Genomic DNA, 15,665 nt, shown 5'->3' on the forward strand with positions numbered 1-15,665 from the left:
GAGAACCCTAAGGTGACAATAAAGCATTTATGCTCAAGGTGAAGCTATAGCCTCCTGGTACCTCACAAGAGGGGACCCTAATAGTGGAGTAGTGGAGAGGGGCTGGGATCTGCAAAGGGAGGTTTTCAGCTGTGCCTGGGGCTGGGAACTGACCAGAAGGGGGTGCTGCTGTCTCTGGGTCAAGCCTCCCAAACTGAACGCCCCATTCCACAAGACCTCTCTCTGACCTGGGCAGAAGGCCCCTCCCCATCCAAACTCTGTCTTGGCAACTATTCCCAGGCCTAAAATGTCACCCCCTGTGCATACTTCTTTTGGGGCCAGGTGCTGTAATACCACAAAGTGACCTTGCCTCCAAAAAGAATGAGTTGAGCCAAAACTGTTCCTTGGCCCTTCTGTAAAGGATTGGGCATTCTCAGGGCCCTGGAGAACAAAAATCCTGCTGGCCTCTGGTATCCACTGGAAGTTTTATTTCTTTAGGGTTTTATCCCAACCAGTTGTTTAAAAACCAAGAAACACAGACCTGGGGGGGTAGGGATTGGGAACTGCACCTCCCTCCTCCTCACCATGGACGGCAGTGGGAAAGAGGGAGGGGACAGGAGAGTTGGCTAAAGCAAGACGACAGCAGCAGTAATGGGGGCAGCTACACCACAGAGCCAGCTCCCTCCTCTCCTAGGCCCTGGCTACAGCCCCTATGGCTTGGGGTAGGGGGGTGGGTAGAACCCACCCCAGGCCCTCTCCATCCCTCCTCAGAGAGCCTCCTTGGGGGCTCAGCCCATTTCTTCCAGCAGGAGACTGAGGCACACAGAGAGGAGGAAGTGGGAGAGGAGGATGCTGGAGAGGCAGGGAGGTGGCACAAATGAGGTGAGAGGTGTGGGCGAGGCTCCAGCTTGGAGGCCCTTGGACCCTCCACCTCCATGCCCATCCCTGGGAAGGGTGAGGAAGCCACACCATCACGCAGCATTTGAGGAGACGAGGTGGGGTTTAAGGCTGAGAGGCCCCGAGGCAGGTGGGGGCGAGGGCCTCAGTCGAAGCCGTGCCAGTCACTGTGCTCTGAGTCGTATTCTAGCTCAGCACCCACGCACTTGACACCATCTAGCAGCATGGGTGTGCCGTGGTGTCGGTCTGCAAGGCAGGTGACAAGTCAGTATGCCAGGCTGGACCCTGGCCCCACCTACTCCAAGGGGACTCCTCTACCTTCCCTCCCGGCTCTGCTAGGGGATGGGGAGAAAGGCACCCACCAAGGAGGTTGGGGATGGGCCGGGACAAGGATCCCTTTTTCAGACTCAAGGAGGGTGGAAACTCCTTGCAGCCAAGTTGGTGCCTCCCTCCTCTAGCCAGACCCGGGCCTCGAGCTCTCACCCATGACGCGCGCCTGCACCATCACGCGCACGCAGGTGCCGGTGCCACCTTCGCAGGCTAGCAGCATCTCCTCCTTGAGGACGCCCTCCTTGTGCGCTGAGTACTCACACTTGATGCTGTAACCTGCCCGGGCGATCAGCACCTCTGCGGCCTCCTGCCCCCACCCCCCAGCACTCACTGGCCCCCACCCACCACCAAGACCTCCAGAGGAGCAAGGATGGCCCAGGACCCTACCCCCAGGGCTGGGCGCATGGGCCTCAGGAACTTCCCATTCTTCATTGAGCTCTACATGCCTCTGCCTGCAGGCCAGAGGTCAAACTCAGGCTTCCAAGAGGTGGGATTCCCCAAAAAGGCAAGCAAGGAGAGAGGGTGATGGGGAGGGGAAAGGAGGGCAGGGCAGGGCTTGAGCAGATCTGGTGGCAAGAGGCCTGAGGGGGCTTGCTCAATCCACTTGAGGGTGAGGTCATTAGGTAGAGGTAGAGGGAAATGAAACTGAAGCTGGGGCTTCGGTACATGGTGAAACTGATACCCTAGCCTTTGGGAGAAGGGGGGGCACTAAAGCTGGCAGGGTATAGAGAAGCAGCCCCAAGCCCAAGCCCAGGTTTGGCGGGTGATGGGAGGTAGCTGCCCAGAGTCCCTGAGGTTCCAGTAGCTTTTTCCTGAGGTACAGGCAGAGGGAGGGCTAGAGGCCCAGAGCCAGTTCCTCAGTGGCTCCCACTGTCCCATTAAGGTAACTATCAGGCAATGAGCAGACATAGGCCAACTGTGTGAGCCTATGGACTTCTGTTCAGGGAGTGGGGCCTGGGGTATGGGACCTGCCAAGGTGCCACACTGCAAGGCCATAAAGAGGCATCATGACCCCTGATTGCTAAGCTGCCCATCAGCCCTAGATGGGGGAAGGAAGTACCCCATGCTCTCACTCCCACTCACACCCAGGCCCTGCTGGAGGAGGGCAGGCTTCCAGCACCCCAAGCAGGGTACGCACCTTCTGGGATGGGCATGACGCTGAGGAGCTTGAGGTGCAGGCTGGGGACAGGTGCCTCTCGGACCTCCTTGCTCAGCCTGCGCACTGGGGGCAGAGTGAAGGTAATCTCATACCTGTGCAGGATCTTCAGGAAGCCAACCTGCAGCAGGAGGGGTGGGGGAAGGAGGCACCTTCACTTACAGTCTCCCCCAGGGCCCACCCAGGTTGTGCCACTGATGATCCTGTGGGGCCCTACACTTGCTTCCTTGACAATCCCAGGGTAGCCTGACTCCCTCCATCACTCTAGTTGGTCCACACCCCTGGCCGGGTAGCTCTAGGCCCTTTCTCCAAGGACCCCATCCCTACAGCTTGGCCCACACACTCCTCAGCATGTGTCTCATGAGCCCTGAAGTTCCTTGGTGGCCATTTTATAGATGATGAAATGGAAGCTAGGAAATGACTGGCTGAAGGCCACAGTGTGGTCAGGGTATAGTCCTCCCTGGACCTCTTGGCTACTGCTGCCACACGTGGCACACAGCAAAGCACCAGCCACTGCCCACAGGGGAGGCTCAAAGCCCCACGACACAGGCCATCCACCTGCTCCCACCACTACCAGCATGTGGCCAGAGCCAATAGCCCAGGGACTCTGGTCCTCTAGTCATGGCAGGGCCACCAGGCAACACAGATAGCACAAGATGGAGGATGGGACAGAATTAGAAAAACAGACACTAGACCAGCTGTGTCAGTCCAAAGCTGGCCCACAAGACTGGCACCAGCCATGGAACCTGGGCTCCGGCCCACCCTGCTGGCATGTGAACATGGATTCCTGCCTGCCCACTCAAAGGCTCACTGTGTCCAACAGCCCTGATTCACAGCCCGAGCAATTTCTGTTGTTCATACACAGAGCTTGGCCATCCTTGGAAACTCCAGCCATGTGAAGGGTCACAGGCCAGGGTGGCTGTTGGGCAGGTAGGCTGACTGGAGTGCCAGTCCAGGAGGTGCAGGGGCGCATGCTGTATCCACAGCTCACATGCACACACACTCCTGTTCAGTTTCAGGAAATGGATGGCCCTGTCCTTTGGGGGAGCAACTAGCCTTTCAATGAGATCAGATGATGTCACTGCATGATAAAGCTCAGTCCCTGTGGCCCCTACACTCTGCTGGTAGAGGGCACACCTCTCAAGAGGACTTTCTGGCTGTACCTGCCAATGGTGACCCTGTGATCCAGCTGTATCATTTGCAGAATTTTCCAGGGGAAATACTCAGAGATGTGCAAAAAAAAATACTCATCACTGCCCTATTTATAACAGTACAAAACTGTAACACCAGGAATAGGGAACCAGCTAAATCAATGATGATACATATAGTGGAATACCAGGCAGTTTTAAAATCTCGTGGAAACCATCAGGAGATGGTTCACAACAGAAGCAAGCAAAATACAGTGTGTACACTGTGATACCAGTTTTTCATTTTTGGAAACAAAGCTAAAAAAGAAACTGGAATAACACACATCAAAATATTAACCGTAGTTATTTCTGGATAGTATGATTGCGGGTACTTTTAAATTTCTTTATAGTTTTTTCTATCTTCCAGATTTTCTCTAATTACATGAATGGATTTTGCGATGGGAGGCAGGGAGCTATTTTTGAAAGTTTGGGTTAATTATGTTTATTCCCTTGGGGAAGTTGTCAGCTCTTGGAGGAAGAGCAAGGGTTTTAGAGTTGGGCAAACAGGTATGACTCTGGGCCCCTCCTCAGGGTGATCTCAATAAACCAGAAACCATCCCGCATCCTCACCACCATGCCCTCCAGGGCTCAACTCTGGAGCCCTGATTTATTGTCCAACCTGAGGGCCTCAGTCTCTGTTTCCCTCCAATCCATCCCCTCCAGAGACTTCCTCCTGCCCCTCCAAAGTGGATGTGGGATCCAACTGTGTGTGTCCCAGCAGCAGAGGAGACAAGAGTGTATGAGATGTGGCCACTCGGAGAGGAGGAGAGGGGAAAAACATGGGGGTGATAAATACTACTGCAAAGAGCCTAAATCAGCCAGAGGTTTGGCAGAGAAGAGTAAATAAAGTCACACCTTGTTATCAGCATAATTAGCCTTACACCTGAGTGACATACATACATCCTTCCATTTCCAACTCTTTGGGGTATAAATTGTCTCTACTTCAGAGAAGGGAAACTGAGGTGACCTGCCCAAGGTCAGAGCCAGAATAGCAGGCCTGGACCTGAACCCAGGCCTGTGACACCACAGCCTTGACACCTGCCTTCCAATTGCAATGGTTGGGGTGATGCCGATGATAACAACAGCTCCACTCCCATTTAAGTAACATCCTAAGTCAGTGGTCCCCAACCTTTTTGGCACCAGGGGCTGGTTTTGTGGAAGACAATTTTTCCACGGACCAGGGGGTGGGGGTGAGGTGGGTATGGTTTCGGGATGATTCAAGTGCATTACATTTATTGTGCACTTTATTTCTATTATTATTACATTGTAATATATAATGAAATAATGATACAACTCACCATAATGAAGAATCAGTGGGAGCCCTGAGCTTGTTTTCACTTGCCACTTACTGATGGGGTTTTGATATGAGTCTGCAAGCAACTGATTTATTATGGTCTCTGTGCAGTCAAACCTCTCTGCTAATGATAATCTGTATTTGCAGCCACTCCCCAGCACTAGCATCACCGCCTCAGCTCCACCTCAGATCATCAGGCATTAGATTCTCACAAGGAACATGCAACCTAGATCCCTCGCATGCGCAGTTCACAGTAGGGTTCCCACTCCTAAGAGAATCTAATACCGCCACTGATCTGACAGGAGGTGGAGCTCAGGAGGTAATGTGAGCAATGGGGAGAAGCTGTAAATACAGATGAAGCTTCGCTCACTCGCCTGCTGCTCACCTCCTGCTGTGTGGCCTGGTTCCTAACAGGCCATGGACCAGTAATGGTCCATGGCCTGAGGGCTGGGGACCCCTGTCCTAAGTGCACTCATCTTACCACAGTCTCACACTTCCCATTTTACAGATGGGGAAACCAAAGCCCAGGGAAGAACAAAGATGTGCCTATGGAGCCAACTTAGAGGAAATGGAACAGGCTCAGGAAGCCAGGCAGGGCCAGGGAGAAGACAGATGGAATGAGGCTGATGATGGGGGGGGGGGGGGGCGTGGGGGGGCGGGGAAGATGCACACATACCTTGACCAGAAAGCTGCTGTCGCTCTCTTGGGTGACCATGACCACAGAGTCATGCAGCTTCTCATCAAAGTGGACATGGCTCTGGGAGCCTTCTGCATCATGGCCTGTCGCAAAGCGGATACTCCGGACTCTGGGCTTATTGCCTACAAAGAGAGTGGGAGAGGGCTACCGGGGCTGTTGCCTTCACCTATCCTAGTAAACTACTCCACCGTGTCACCTCCCCGCCCTCTGCGACTGCCCTTCACATCATCCAGCATCCACTGCTGGGCTAGGCCACATCCTACTGGACAGTGGCGATCAAAGGCTTGAGGCTCCCACCTGCCCCTACCTGCTCAGTCCTCCCACAGAAAATACTCATCCTGAGAGAGGGTTTGTGGGGGTGGGAGTCAGGGATTAGCTAATATGACCCTTCACTTAGAGGGAATGGGGCTAACAGGGAAGAGACAGTCCTCCCAACTCCAAACACCAAGCAGTGCAGGACTCAGCCCCAGTCCTCAAGATACCCTGCCCCATGCTCTCCTTCACAGTGCCAAGCAAGCTCCCCATCTCTGGGATCTCCTCTTCCAGGTCTGTCAGTACCTGAGGCCCCCTGCCTGCCCCTCCTGCTGACCCAACTTGAGAGGGGAGAAGGGCAGAGACAGGAATGGGCTCTATGGGACCTGCCTGGGAGTGGGAGAAACAAACAGGGTCAAAAACCACACTCAGCCCTCCTAGGAGGGGCCGCAGCTGCCTCTAAACCTCATCACTGATCACTGGCAGGTAAGAAGGAAGAACCCAGGGGAGCCTTCAGGACCCCTCCCAGAGACGCCTTTCCTCCTCTGCTTAACCCCTCACATGGCCCACGGCTGTCTCCAGCTGGGTCAGGTTCTCCAAGGCCGGGAAGTCAGGGAGTTAAGGCATGCAGAGCGTGGGAACTGGGCTAAGGGCCTGTACCGGGGGAGGCTAAGGCTGAAAGAGGCCCATCTTGCCAAGAGCATGACCCCAATCCTCTCTGACCCCCACAGCCCCTAGGGCTCCCAACAGCCCTACCCAGAGTCCTTTTGGTGAGAAGGCCTGGGCCAGCCCTTGCCTGGGTTCTTGCACACTCAGTGGAGGGCCAGGGGGCCAGCCTGGCATTTTCACATTCACTGCTGAGCCCCCCAGACTTGATCCTCATATATCCTACCAGGCCTCTCTTGCCTAAAACCTTCTATGAGCACTTCTAGACTCTGAATGAAACCCAAATTCCTTTCCACAACCTGCCGTGGCCCTACCCACCTCAGCAGCCTCAATGCTCACCCAAAGCCCCCTGTGCTCCCCAACCCCCACAGTGGAACAGGGAGGTTGGAACATGGGGCCATGAAGGCTCACACCTCCAAAGACCAGCACACCATGGAGCCAGCAGGGGTCCCTGGGTTTGGCTTGGGTGTCCCCAGAACAAACACTGGTGTAATGTAAACACTGGTGTACCTCACATTCAGACAGACATACACACACACTCACAGCCAACGCAGGCCCCACATGCAGCAATGCCCCTTCCCACCAGGGCCCGCTGGAAGATGCTACAAACCCCGCCAGACCAGGCAGGCACTCACCTTTGTTGGCTGCAGCCATGGATGCCCTCCCTGCCACAGGGTGAGACACGCAGCTCCTGCCAGACACCACTGGTCAAGCTCAGCAGCTTCCCATGCTCCAGGGACACCAGCAGAAGCCTGATGCATGGGGAGTGGGGAGGGCAGGGGTCAGGGTCACCAATGGGCCTGTGGCTAGGGGAGAGCAGAGAGTTCCCTTTAGGAAGGACCCAAACCCCTGCTGCTCTCAGTAGCCCAAGTGGTACCTGCACCCCCTAGCAGAGGGGGCTTCTGCCCCCCCACTCCTCCACCCACTCCCCACATTCACCAAGAGCCCTCACCCTTGCCTGACACACTACTGACCCAGGGCCTGGCCAGCATGTACTGAGCTGCAGCTTCTGGGTGCCAAAGCACCAGCACAAGCCTCTTGTGCCCAGCCCACCTAAGGCTGGTGGGAAGAGGCAACCAGCAAAGGAAGGGGACTTCACTGGCACTTTCCAGGGGTCAGTTCTGGTGCTGGTGACCCAAAGGTTGGCCCATCCCAGACACACAGGCTGTACCATCCTACATCCAGAGACCACAGTATTCACGTTGCACAAGTGGGTCCAGGTCAGAGTTAACAATATGCTTGGAGGGGGGCAAATATGGGGGCTCACATAATAAAACATGTCCTCAGAGCTTTCCCTCCGAGTGATCGGTCAGGGCCATATACAGAACAGATACCCATGAAGGGGTTGCCGTCCATCGAAACCCACCATTCAGACTCTGGCTTGATTACTATCCGGCTGGCCTCCCAGCTCAGCTCCCCAAGGGCAGCCTCAGGGCAGAGACTGTGGGAGGTGCCTCCAGGAAGCCTGTGTGAGCAGCCAGGGCTCTGAAAGACTGGGCTGAGACCATCTCAACATCAAAAAGAATAATAAGTGCAACTGATGGAAACAGATGGAATTACATAAAATCAGAGCATTCACAGAGATTACAAAAAATGGGAGAAAGCAAAACAGAAGAACCCAAATCCTCATTTGTCACTACTGACAGTAGCAATGCCCTAACTCTCTGCTGGAAACTGGCAATATAGAGAACTAATTCAGCCTCTCTCTTGGCCTTTCCTATAACCAACTTGCCCTGGTGGTTAAAGGACAGCTCTTCTTTAACAAAGGAATGACCAACTGCTAAATAATTCTGCAACCCCCAAAACACAAATGCTAGGAGCAGCACTAATCAGTGGGTGCTAAACCAGTAAGGCAAAGGTTGAAATGGATGCTCACATATGCGCAAGTGCCACTGACAGATGACCTAGGGTTAAAGGGAACGAGTTTGCAATGGAGGGATGTGACATCAGTCAGTCTTGCATCAGTCAATCTCCTCTCACTCAGAGTGGGACAACTGGACACACTGATGTCTACTGATGTGAGGCAGCACCAAGTCACAGCAGTGCTAACAGGGCAGCCCCACCCCAAATGTCTAACCTGCATCTAACAAGCCCCTAGAACTCCAACCTCAGCTTACCAAAAACACAGAGGCCAGCAGAATAAATGACTCCACGAGAAAGCAAGGAGACAAACCCAGAAGGCAGGATATTCTACAGGACAACTGACCTAATTTTTTTCCAAACTGTAAGAAGGAAAATAAAGGAGGGAGGTGGTTCTAGATAGGGGATGGGCCAACTACAGCCTGTGGGGGCCGCCACTGTTTTTTGTAAAGTTTTACTGGCACACAACCGTGCTCATTTGTTTACGTGTTGTCTAAAATTGCTTCTGTTTTTTTTATTTGTTTGTTTGTTTTGCCTTGCCATGCTACTTGTGGGATCTTAGTTCCCAGACCAGGGATTGAACCTGGGCCTGGCAGTGAAAGTGCTGGGTCCTAACCACTGGACCGCCAGGGAATTCCCTAAAACTGCTTTTGCACTAAAGCAAAACTACTTTGAGTAGTTGCTACAGAGGCCACATAGCCTGCAAAGTCTATAATATTTACTATCTGGCCCTTCACAGAAAAAGTTTGCCAACCGCTGTTCTAAATTAACACACAAAGAGACCAAGAATGGGAAAACTGACCTCGTTTTTTTCCACCACGTCAGTTTCAAGAAGAAAAATAAATGGGGTAGGGGATTTCTAACTATCTCTAAAAAGAGACATTTAGGGGATAATTGGGAAATAATGAGTGGGACTGGATCTTAGATGACATTAAGAAATAAAAGCTGATCAGTTAGGTGCGATAATGGAATTGGATTACGTAGAGAAGTATGTCCATATTTGTCAGAGATACACACTAAAGGAGAGATAAGTGAACGACGTTGGCTAGTCCAGGGAATGAAGAGACTAGCCAACTTGGGGTGGCCTCAGAGTTGGGCCTGTGGAGGGCATAACCTTGAGGCCCCTCAGGTGCCGAGCTGCCCTGAGAGCAGGCCTCACCTCCCTCCCTACTTCCCAATGCAAGAGAAGTCCACCTAGGCCCAAGCCTGGCCTCAAGGGCAGGGCAAACAGCCTGGGTACCAGGAGCCCACATACGAGGCCTCAGGAGGTACAGGGAAAGGCAAGGCTTGGGTCTCAGGAATGCAGGAGCGGCCAGGGCAGAAACAGCCCCAGGTGAGTACTCTGAGGTCACTCCCAGAAGGGCAGCCCCTGAGCCCTGGAATGCCTAGCTGTGCCAGAGAGACTGGCCCCTGGAGAGAAGCCTGCCCTACCCTACCCACTCCAGCCATCCCCTGAAGCTGTGGACTCAGAGCATGTGAAACATGGCCAAGAGCAAGGGGCCAAGAGCAAGGGGACCCTCCTCCTACCTTGGGCAGAGGCTGCTCCAGCCACACCTCTGCAGCCAGGGGAAATGACAAGAGGCCCCCATTTCCCAGGACATTTCCTGGGAGGCCTGGATGAAACTCAAACAGTGGCTGGTAAGCAAAGGCTCCTGGGGCTCTTCATAAAACTCTCTTCACTTCATAAAACCCCAGTACACACAGAGTCCGGTCCCTGTCTTCCTCCCCAGTCCATTGCCTGTTGCCTGCCTGCCTGCCTGCTTTAACCCAGGCCCTCTGCCTGGAACAATCCTGCCCCCCATCCACACCCCAGCCTGGGTCTCAGCTCCAGAGGACGTTTTTCAAGGTAGCACAACCCTATCCCACCACCGCCCATCCCAGGATAGGCCTGAAAATCTTCAAAAAGGATCCCCTTTCTCACTTCTGGGATCATTTGATATCTATGTCCCCCACCTAACAAGGGCGGTGACTGTGTTTTTGCCAAACGCTGTGTTCCCAGCATCCAGCCCAGCACCTGGCAGGGAGCAGCTGTGTTCAGTTTATATTTGTTAAATGAATGAATGACCAAACTAAGTGGAGCCCAAGCATGGGCCTCAGCTGGGCCCTCTAGGCAGATGTGGCACCAGGGCCCAGAGGCTCTCAGAAGAGGAACCGCCCCACCTCATTCTTTAAGCCAACCCCTGCCCTGGAGGGCACTCCCTTCCCCCCATCTCAGAGTGGGGCCCCCCGATGGGCATCTTCTAGCCTGGTCACAATCAGCTGTTACCTGCCCCCTCAACCTTGAAATGGAAGGTCCACTGAGGGCCGGACCTGCGTCTCTTGCACTGCCCAGAGCTCAGGACAGAGCAAGCACTCAGGCACTGCCTTGTAACCCTTGGGCAATGAGAACGCAGAGCGAGGAGGCAAGTGACTTCAGGGGCTCAGAGAAGGCTGGAAAAAGCTCCTTTCCTAGCAGAAAGCCTCTCTGGTCGCTGTCCCCTGTAAGCCAGACTCTCGTCCACGCACAATTCTTCATCAGAATCAGGAGGAGATGGCATTGGGCCACAACTCCCGAAGCCCCCATAACTCCCGAAGCCCATGCGCCTAAAAAGCCCGGGTTCCACAACAAGAGAAGCCAACACGCTGAGAAGCCCGTGCACCTCAAGAGTAGCCCCTACTCGCCGCAACTAGAGAAAGCCTGCGTGCAGCAACGAAGACCCAATGCAGCCAAAAATAAATTATATATAAAAAAAAGAAAAACAGCTCAAGGGCTGAGGGGCCTCCCTCTCCCTTCCTTCATCCTGCCTTCCCCTCCCCACCAGGTCTCCAGGGATTGCCAGAGGGCAGACTGCTGGGAACCCACTATGCCCTACAACCAGAAGGACTCATAAAGAAGATGTGAAGAATATACATCCCTCTCGAGCAAAAAAAAGACACCCCCACCTTTAGATGGGCTGGCAACAGGTCAGGGGTGGTACCACAGAGAGTTACAGGATGGGGAGGGCTGGGAAGCTGGAACAAGGGCCTTCGGGGACTCCTTCAGCTCTCAGTTAATCTCAGGTAAATTGGTGGAACCTTCTCTCTGGGAAACAGAGCTCCCAGCTCAGATCCCTCTCAGCTTTAGACAGAAAGGCTGCTTTGAGGTTATTCTACCCAGGGAAGGGCTCAGTCAGGCCCAGTGGCGCCTCTGGCACAAGGAGCAGGACAGGGAAATGGCAGCTGGGCAAATGGACAGATGGACAGTTACACAGGAACCCAGAGTTCTCAGCCCCTTAGATTCCTGCCCTGCACACAGAGTGCTAGCTGCTACTCCAGGCTGTCCCACACTGGGGCCCAAGGCTGAAGGGAGGGTCAAAGACAGTCTGTCCATGGCAAAGTGGAGCTCCAGAATCTGCCACCCTCTTGCCCTGTACCTCACAGCTGCATCCCCATAGCACGTCTCTGCAGTCTCCAAACCCCAGGCATCGTAGGACCAGCCCCAGCTTGTCCTCTGCTTTGTGGCTAGGAACAAGCTTCTTGGGGCCTCGTTTCTCATTCATTCCTAATCCACATTCTCAACCTGTTCAAGGACTTTGAGTCAGGAACTCTACAATCTTCCATCCTCCCCACCCCAGCCTAGGACTCAGTCCTGGCTTAAGCACTCAGTCCCACAGAAGCCTCTCATCAAAGCTCAAGCATGTAAAAAGAGCACCCACTGAGGCCACACTAACCTGCTGACTCCAGGACCTGACATAGGACTGGGCCCACATACCTAGAACAAGGCCTGGAAAGACAAGGCTGAAGGTCAGGAGTGGTTGTGACAGTTTTATATCAACTCAGACTGGATATGACTCCATTTTCTCCTCCCTCCAGCAGGCCAAAGTTGCAAGGATAAGTATGGGTGTTCTCTCTCTTAAAAATGGGTGGAGGGCTTCCCTGGTGGCCCAGTGGTTAAGAATCCACCTGCCAATGCAGGGGACACGGGTTCGAGCCCTGGTCGGGGAAGATCCCACATGCCGCAGAGCAATTAAGCCCTTGCGCCACAACTACTGAGCCTGCGCTCTAGAGCCGGTGAGCCACAACTACTGAAGCCCGCACGCCTAGAGCCGGTGCTCCACAACAAGAGAAGCCATGGGGCAATGAGAAGCCCGCACACCGCAACGACAGAGTAGCCCCCACTCACTGCAACTAGAGAAAATCCACGTACAGCAACGAAGACCCAAGGCAGCCATAAATTAATTAATTAATTAGAAAGAGAATGAGTGGAGCAGGGGTGAACTCAGGAAGGGACCCCCACCATCTCCCACCCTCCTTTCTCCCCAAGAAGTGCTGCCCTCCTCTCCCCAGCATCTCCTCCCCACAACCTCTCAGGCCCGCAGCTAGAGGCTGCTCAGACCCCTCTAGCCTCCAGACTGCCTGCCCCACCCAGGCCCCAATTAGTAGAAGCCAGGCCAGGTCCAGCGGGTGACAGCTGCCTCTGACCTTCTTCAACTCCCTGAGCAGAGAAACGCCCTACCCACACTTCCCAAGGCCAAGGTTCAAGAGGAAAGGCAACCCAAGCCCACCCTTCTCAGTCCACCAGGGTTCCTGCTCACTAACAGGAACACTGGTCCAGAACCTAAACGAACCTTTCCTGCTCTGTGACAAAGGGGAAGTGGTGGCCAAGCTCCCAGAGACATCAGGGGCCTGGGTATAGGAATCTGTACCCTCTCCCGCCTCCATCCCCGTGGGTGTGGCGCCCCCATCCCCACCCCATCCTCATCTTCTAAGGGGACAGAGGAGTCTGGACGCCCCCCCATCACACTCCTCCCGGGCTGCGAGGCGTCGGCTCTGTCCCTCATAATCCTGTGCCGTCCCCACCCTCATCTCTGCTGACGCTGTTGTCTCGGGAGCCCGTACTCCCCGATATCACAGCCCTCCTCCCTGAAGGTGCCGAGCCACGCGAGGTTCAGAGGCTACTCGTCCAAGGTCACACATTGAGGCGATGACAATGGAGGGCGGGCGCGGAGTTGCTGACGGCGCTGACCCCATTTGGCCCCCGCCCTCACTGTGTCACACGTGCCCCCGACAGCGCCCCGCGGAAAGCACTCCAGCTCTACCACCTAACGGTCACCTGCGGCCCTGGGGCCTGACATCTCCCCAGCTCAGATGCCAGGGAGCCCTCCCCGTCCCGGGCCCGACAGCGGAACCCTCCAGCCCCAGCCGGATGGGGTCGCAGGCACCGACTACCCAGAACAGCGGCTCCGCTGGGAGGGGATCTCCGCGAGCGGGGCGGAACCGGGAGGTGGCGGAAGGAAGAGCAGTCTCACCGTGCGGGGAGCACCCCGAAGCCAGGAAGGGCAGGGACGACGGCGACAGCGGCGGCGGCAGCTGTGGCGGTGGCGGCAGCCGTAGCGGTGGCAGCAGCAGCGGGGTCTCAGCGCAGAACCAGAGGAGAGAGACCCGCGCCGCTACCGCTCGCCTCAAGGGCACACCCCCACCTCCGCCCATTGGTCGACCGAAGGGGTGGGGCGAGGGCACTTCAGACCAATAAGCAGGCCCCAAAGAACCGCCAACGGGCGTTGCGCCTCTGCGTCACCGCAGGAGCCCCTGCGGCTGCGCCGTGCGAGCCCACGCCCCGGGGCCCCGCAAGTTCTCGCGATGAAGTCAGCCAGGGCGCTCTCCGGGGCCAGGCGGCAGAATACCGTAGAAGCGAGAGAAGGTAGAAGCGCCCTTAATAGACCCTACGCGTGTCTACTTTCAGCCTGGGGGTTTGCTCCTCCTGTCTCCGCCCAACCTGGAAGGGGCGTCCCCTGGGCTCTGTCCCTTGAGCGGCCGTAAGGTGGGGCTCAGAGCTAGGTGAGGCACCTGAAAGTCGCCTTCCGAGGCTTCCAAGCCCGCATTGGCAGTCGATACGGGCATCGCTAGGTCCTGTCCAGGAGCGGAGGAACCCTCCATTCTTCCCGCTCTGCGATCCCCGGGTTTCGGCATCTTCCCCTTCCGTCCCATCCCCCTGCCTCGGAGGAAGCGCTCCCGTGAGGAACTGAGACGCGTCCTGGGTGCCCTGCCGGCCCGGATAAGAATCAGAACAAAGAAGGCTCGCGGGGTGGGGGGTGGGAGAACTTGTGCAGGAGCCGCCGGGGACCGCAGCCTCTGCTCTCGATCTCCACGGAGGCGGTCGCAATGGCAGGGGGATGTGCCTACTTCAGCGCCCCGGGGTGGGATGTGGGCGCCTGCACAGAGTCTGGGAGCAGAAATGTAGCCCTCGGATCTTCAAGGGTTCTAGCCGCTGCTGCGCCTGCAGGTCCTTGAACAACACCCCCTCCCGATTTCGCTGGCTGGAACAGGGTCCCTAAAGTACCCGCGGGGAACGGTCCCTTCTTCCAACATAACTAGGAGAGAGATGGTATGGGCAGCTTAAGGCCAGCTTCCTTTCAGAAAGAGCGGGGTCACTGCCTTTGGGGAGCCCCCAAGGCTCCTACCCTCCGCTGGATCCCTGTGGCCCCTAACATATCTTCGGGTCTCTGGTGAACACACTGTCGGCAAATTAATCTTCATGAGCTATTGTTACTATTGAATCCTCCCCTGTTCCAAAACGCTCTGTGCTCTGGGACTGTCTCCAGAAGAGCCTCAGACTTTTTAGCATCATTTTGGGTGATAAGTTCACACTCTGAAGTTTGAGATGCTGTCCTCCAGCATGGTCATTGGGAGATTTCTACATTCTGATCCCAGCCCATCCACTCTTGCCAGATGCTTTCTTATTACCCAACCCACCATTCCATGTGCCCCGGTATGCCTCCCCCACAGTTGTATTCACACGTCTATTCTATTCCTCAAGCTCTAAAAGTGGCAGACAGTGCACCCAGAGTAAGCTATAGATGTATTTTGTTTAGTCCACATGGGGCTTTAAAAAATTATTCTTCCTCTTCCTCCTCCTCTGCTTCTTCTTGTTCCTCTTTTGAAATATCAGAAGATCTAACAACATGGACTCGATTCCAGCCTGGCACCAAAGGCTGATGGCACCAAAGGCCATGGTATCTTGGTCAGGGTTGAGAGTCAAGCTTGGCCTTGGTCCACAGAACTTGGGGTCAGTCTGTGGGCAGGGTTGGGAGTCATACAGAGGACAGGTTTAGGGGTGAGTCCATAAGCAGGGTTGAGGGTGACTATGTGGCTACATTTGGTGAGAATCTGAAGCCTGGGTTTGTGGTTGGGTTTGGACAGGGTTGGAGGACACTGTGAGGATAGGTTTGGGGGTCAGTCTAAAGCCAGAGTTAGAAGTCAGGCTGTCCTAGTGCACAAGACCTAACCCCTGGTGGTATCATCAACCTACCAAGCAGTGGCCACTTCAGGGCCCAGCTACCACGAGTTGAGACCCACTCTGGGCCCACAAGGCTCTTTCACTTAAGGGGT

The 15,665-nt window shown here is 55.1% G+C and overlaps 1 protein-coding gene across 2 annotated transcripts; it reads right to left on the bottom strand.

Moving 5' to 3' along the window:
* Positions 1–156: 156 nt before the first annotated feature.
* On the bottom strand, positions 157–13,757 carry ADISSP (adipose secreted signaling protein). 2 transcript variants are annotated; one of them, XM_079899088.1, is made up of 6 exons: positions 13,586–13,757; positions 7,094–7,264; positions 5,520–5,662; positions 2,345–2,483; positions 1,360–1,482; positions 157–1,122 (listed from the first exon to the last, which is right to left on the bottom strand). In XM_079899088.1, the coding sequence occupies exons 2-6, from the start codon at positions 7,110–7,112 to the stop codon at positions 1,022–1,024; spliced, it is 525 nt and encodes a 174-aa protein (XP_079755214.1). In that variant the 5' UTR covers positions 7,113–7,264; positions 13,586–13,757; the 3' UTR covers positions 157–1,021. The 2 variants fall into 2 exon arrangements, with proteins under 2 accessions (XP_079755214.1, XP_079755213.1); XM_079899087.1 differs by having other exon boundaries at positions 164–1,122; positions 7,094–7,210.
* Between the last annotated feature and the right edge of the window lie 1,908 nt (positions 13,758–15,665).

This window comes from Stenella coeruleoalba (genome assembly GCF_951394435.1).
Source record: "Stenella coeruleoalba genome assembly, chromosome: 15".
NCBI lineage: Eukaryota > Metazoa > Chordata > Mammalia > Artiodactyla > Delphinidae > Stenella > Stenella coeruleoalba.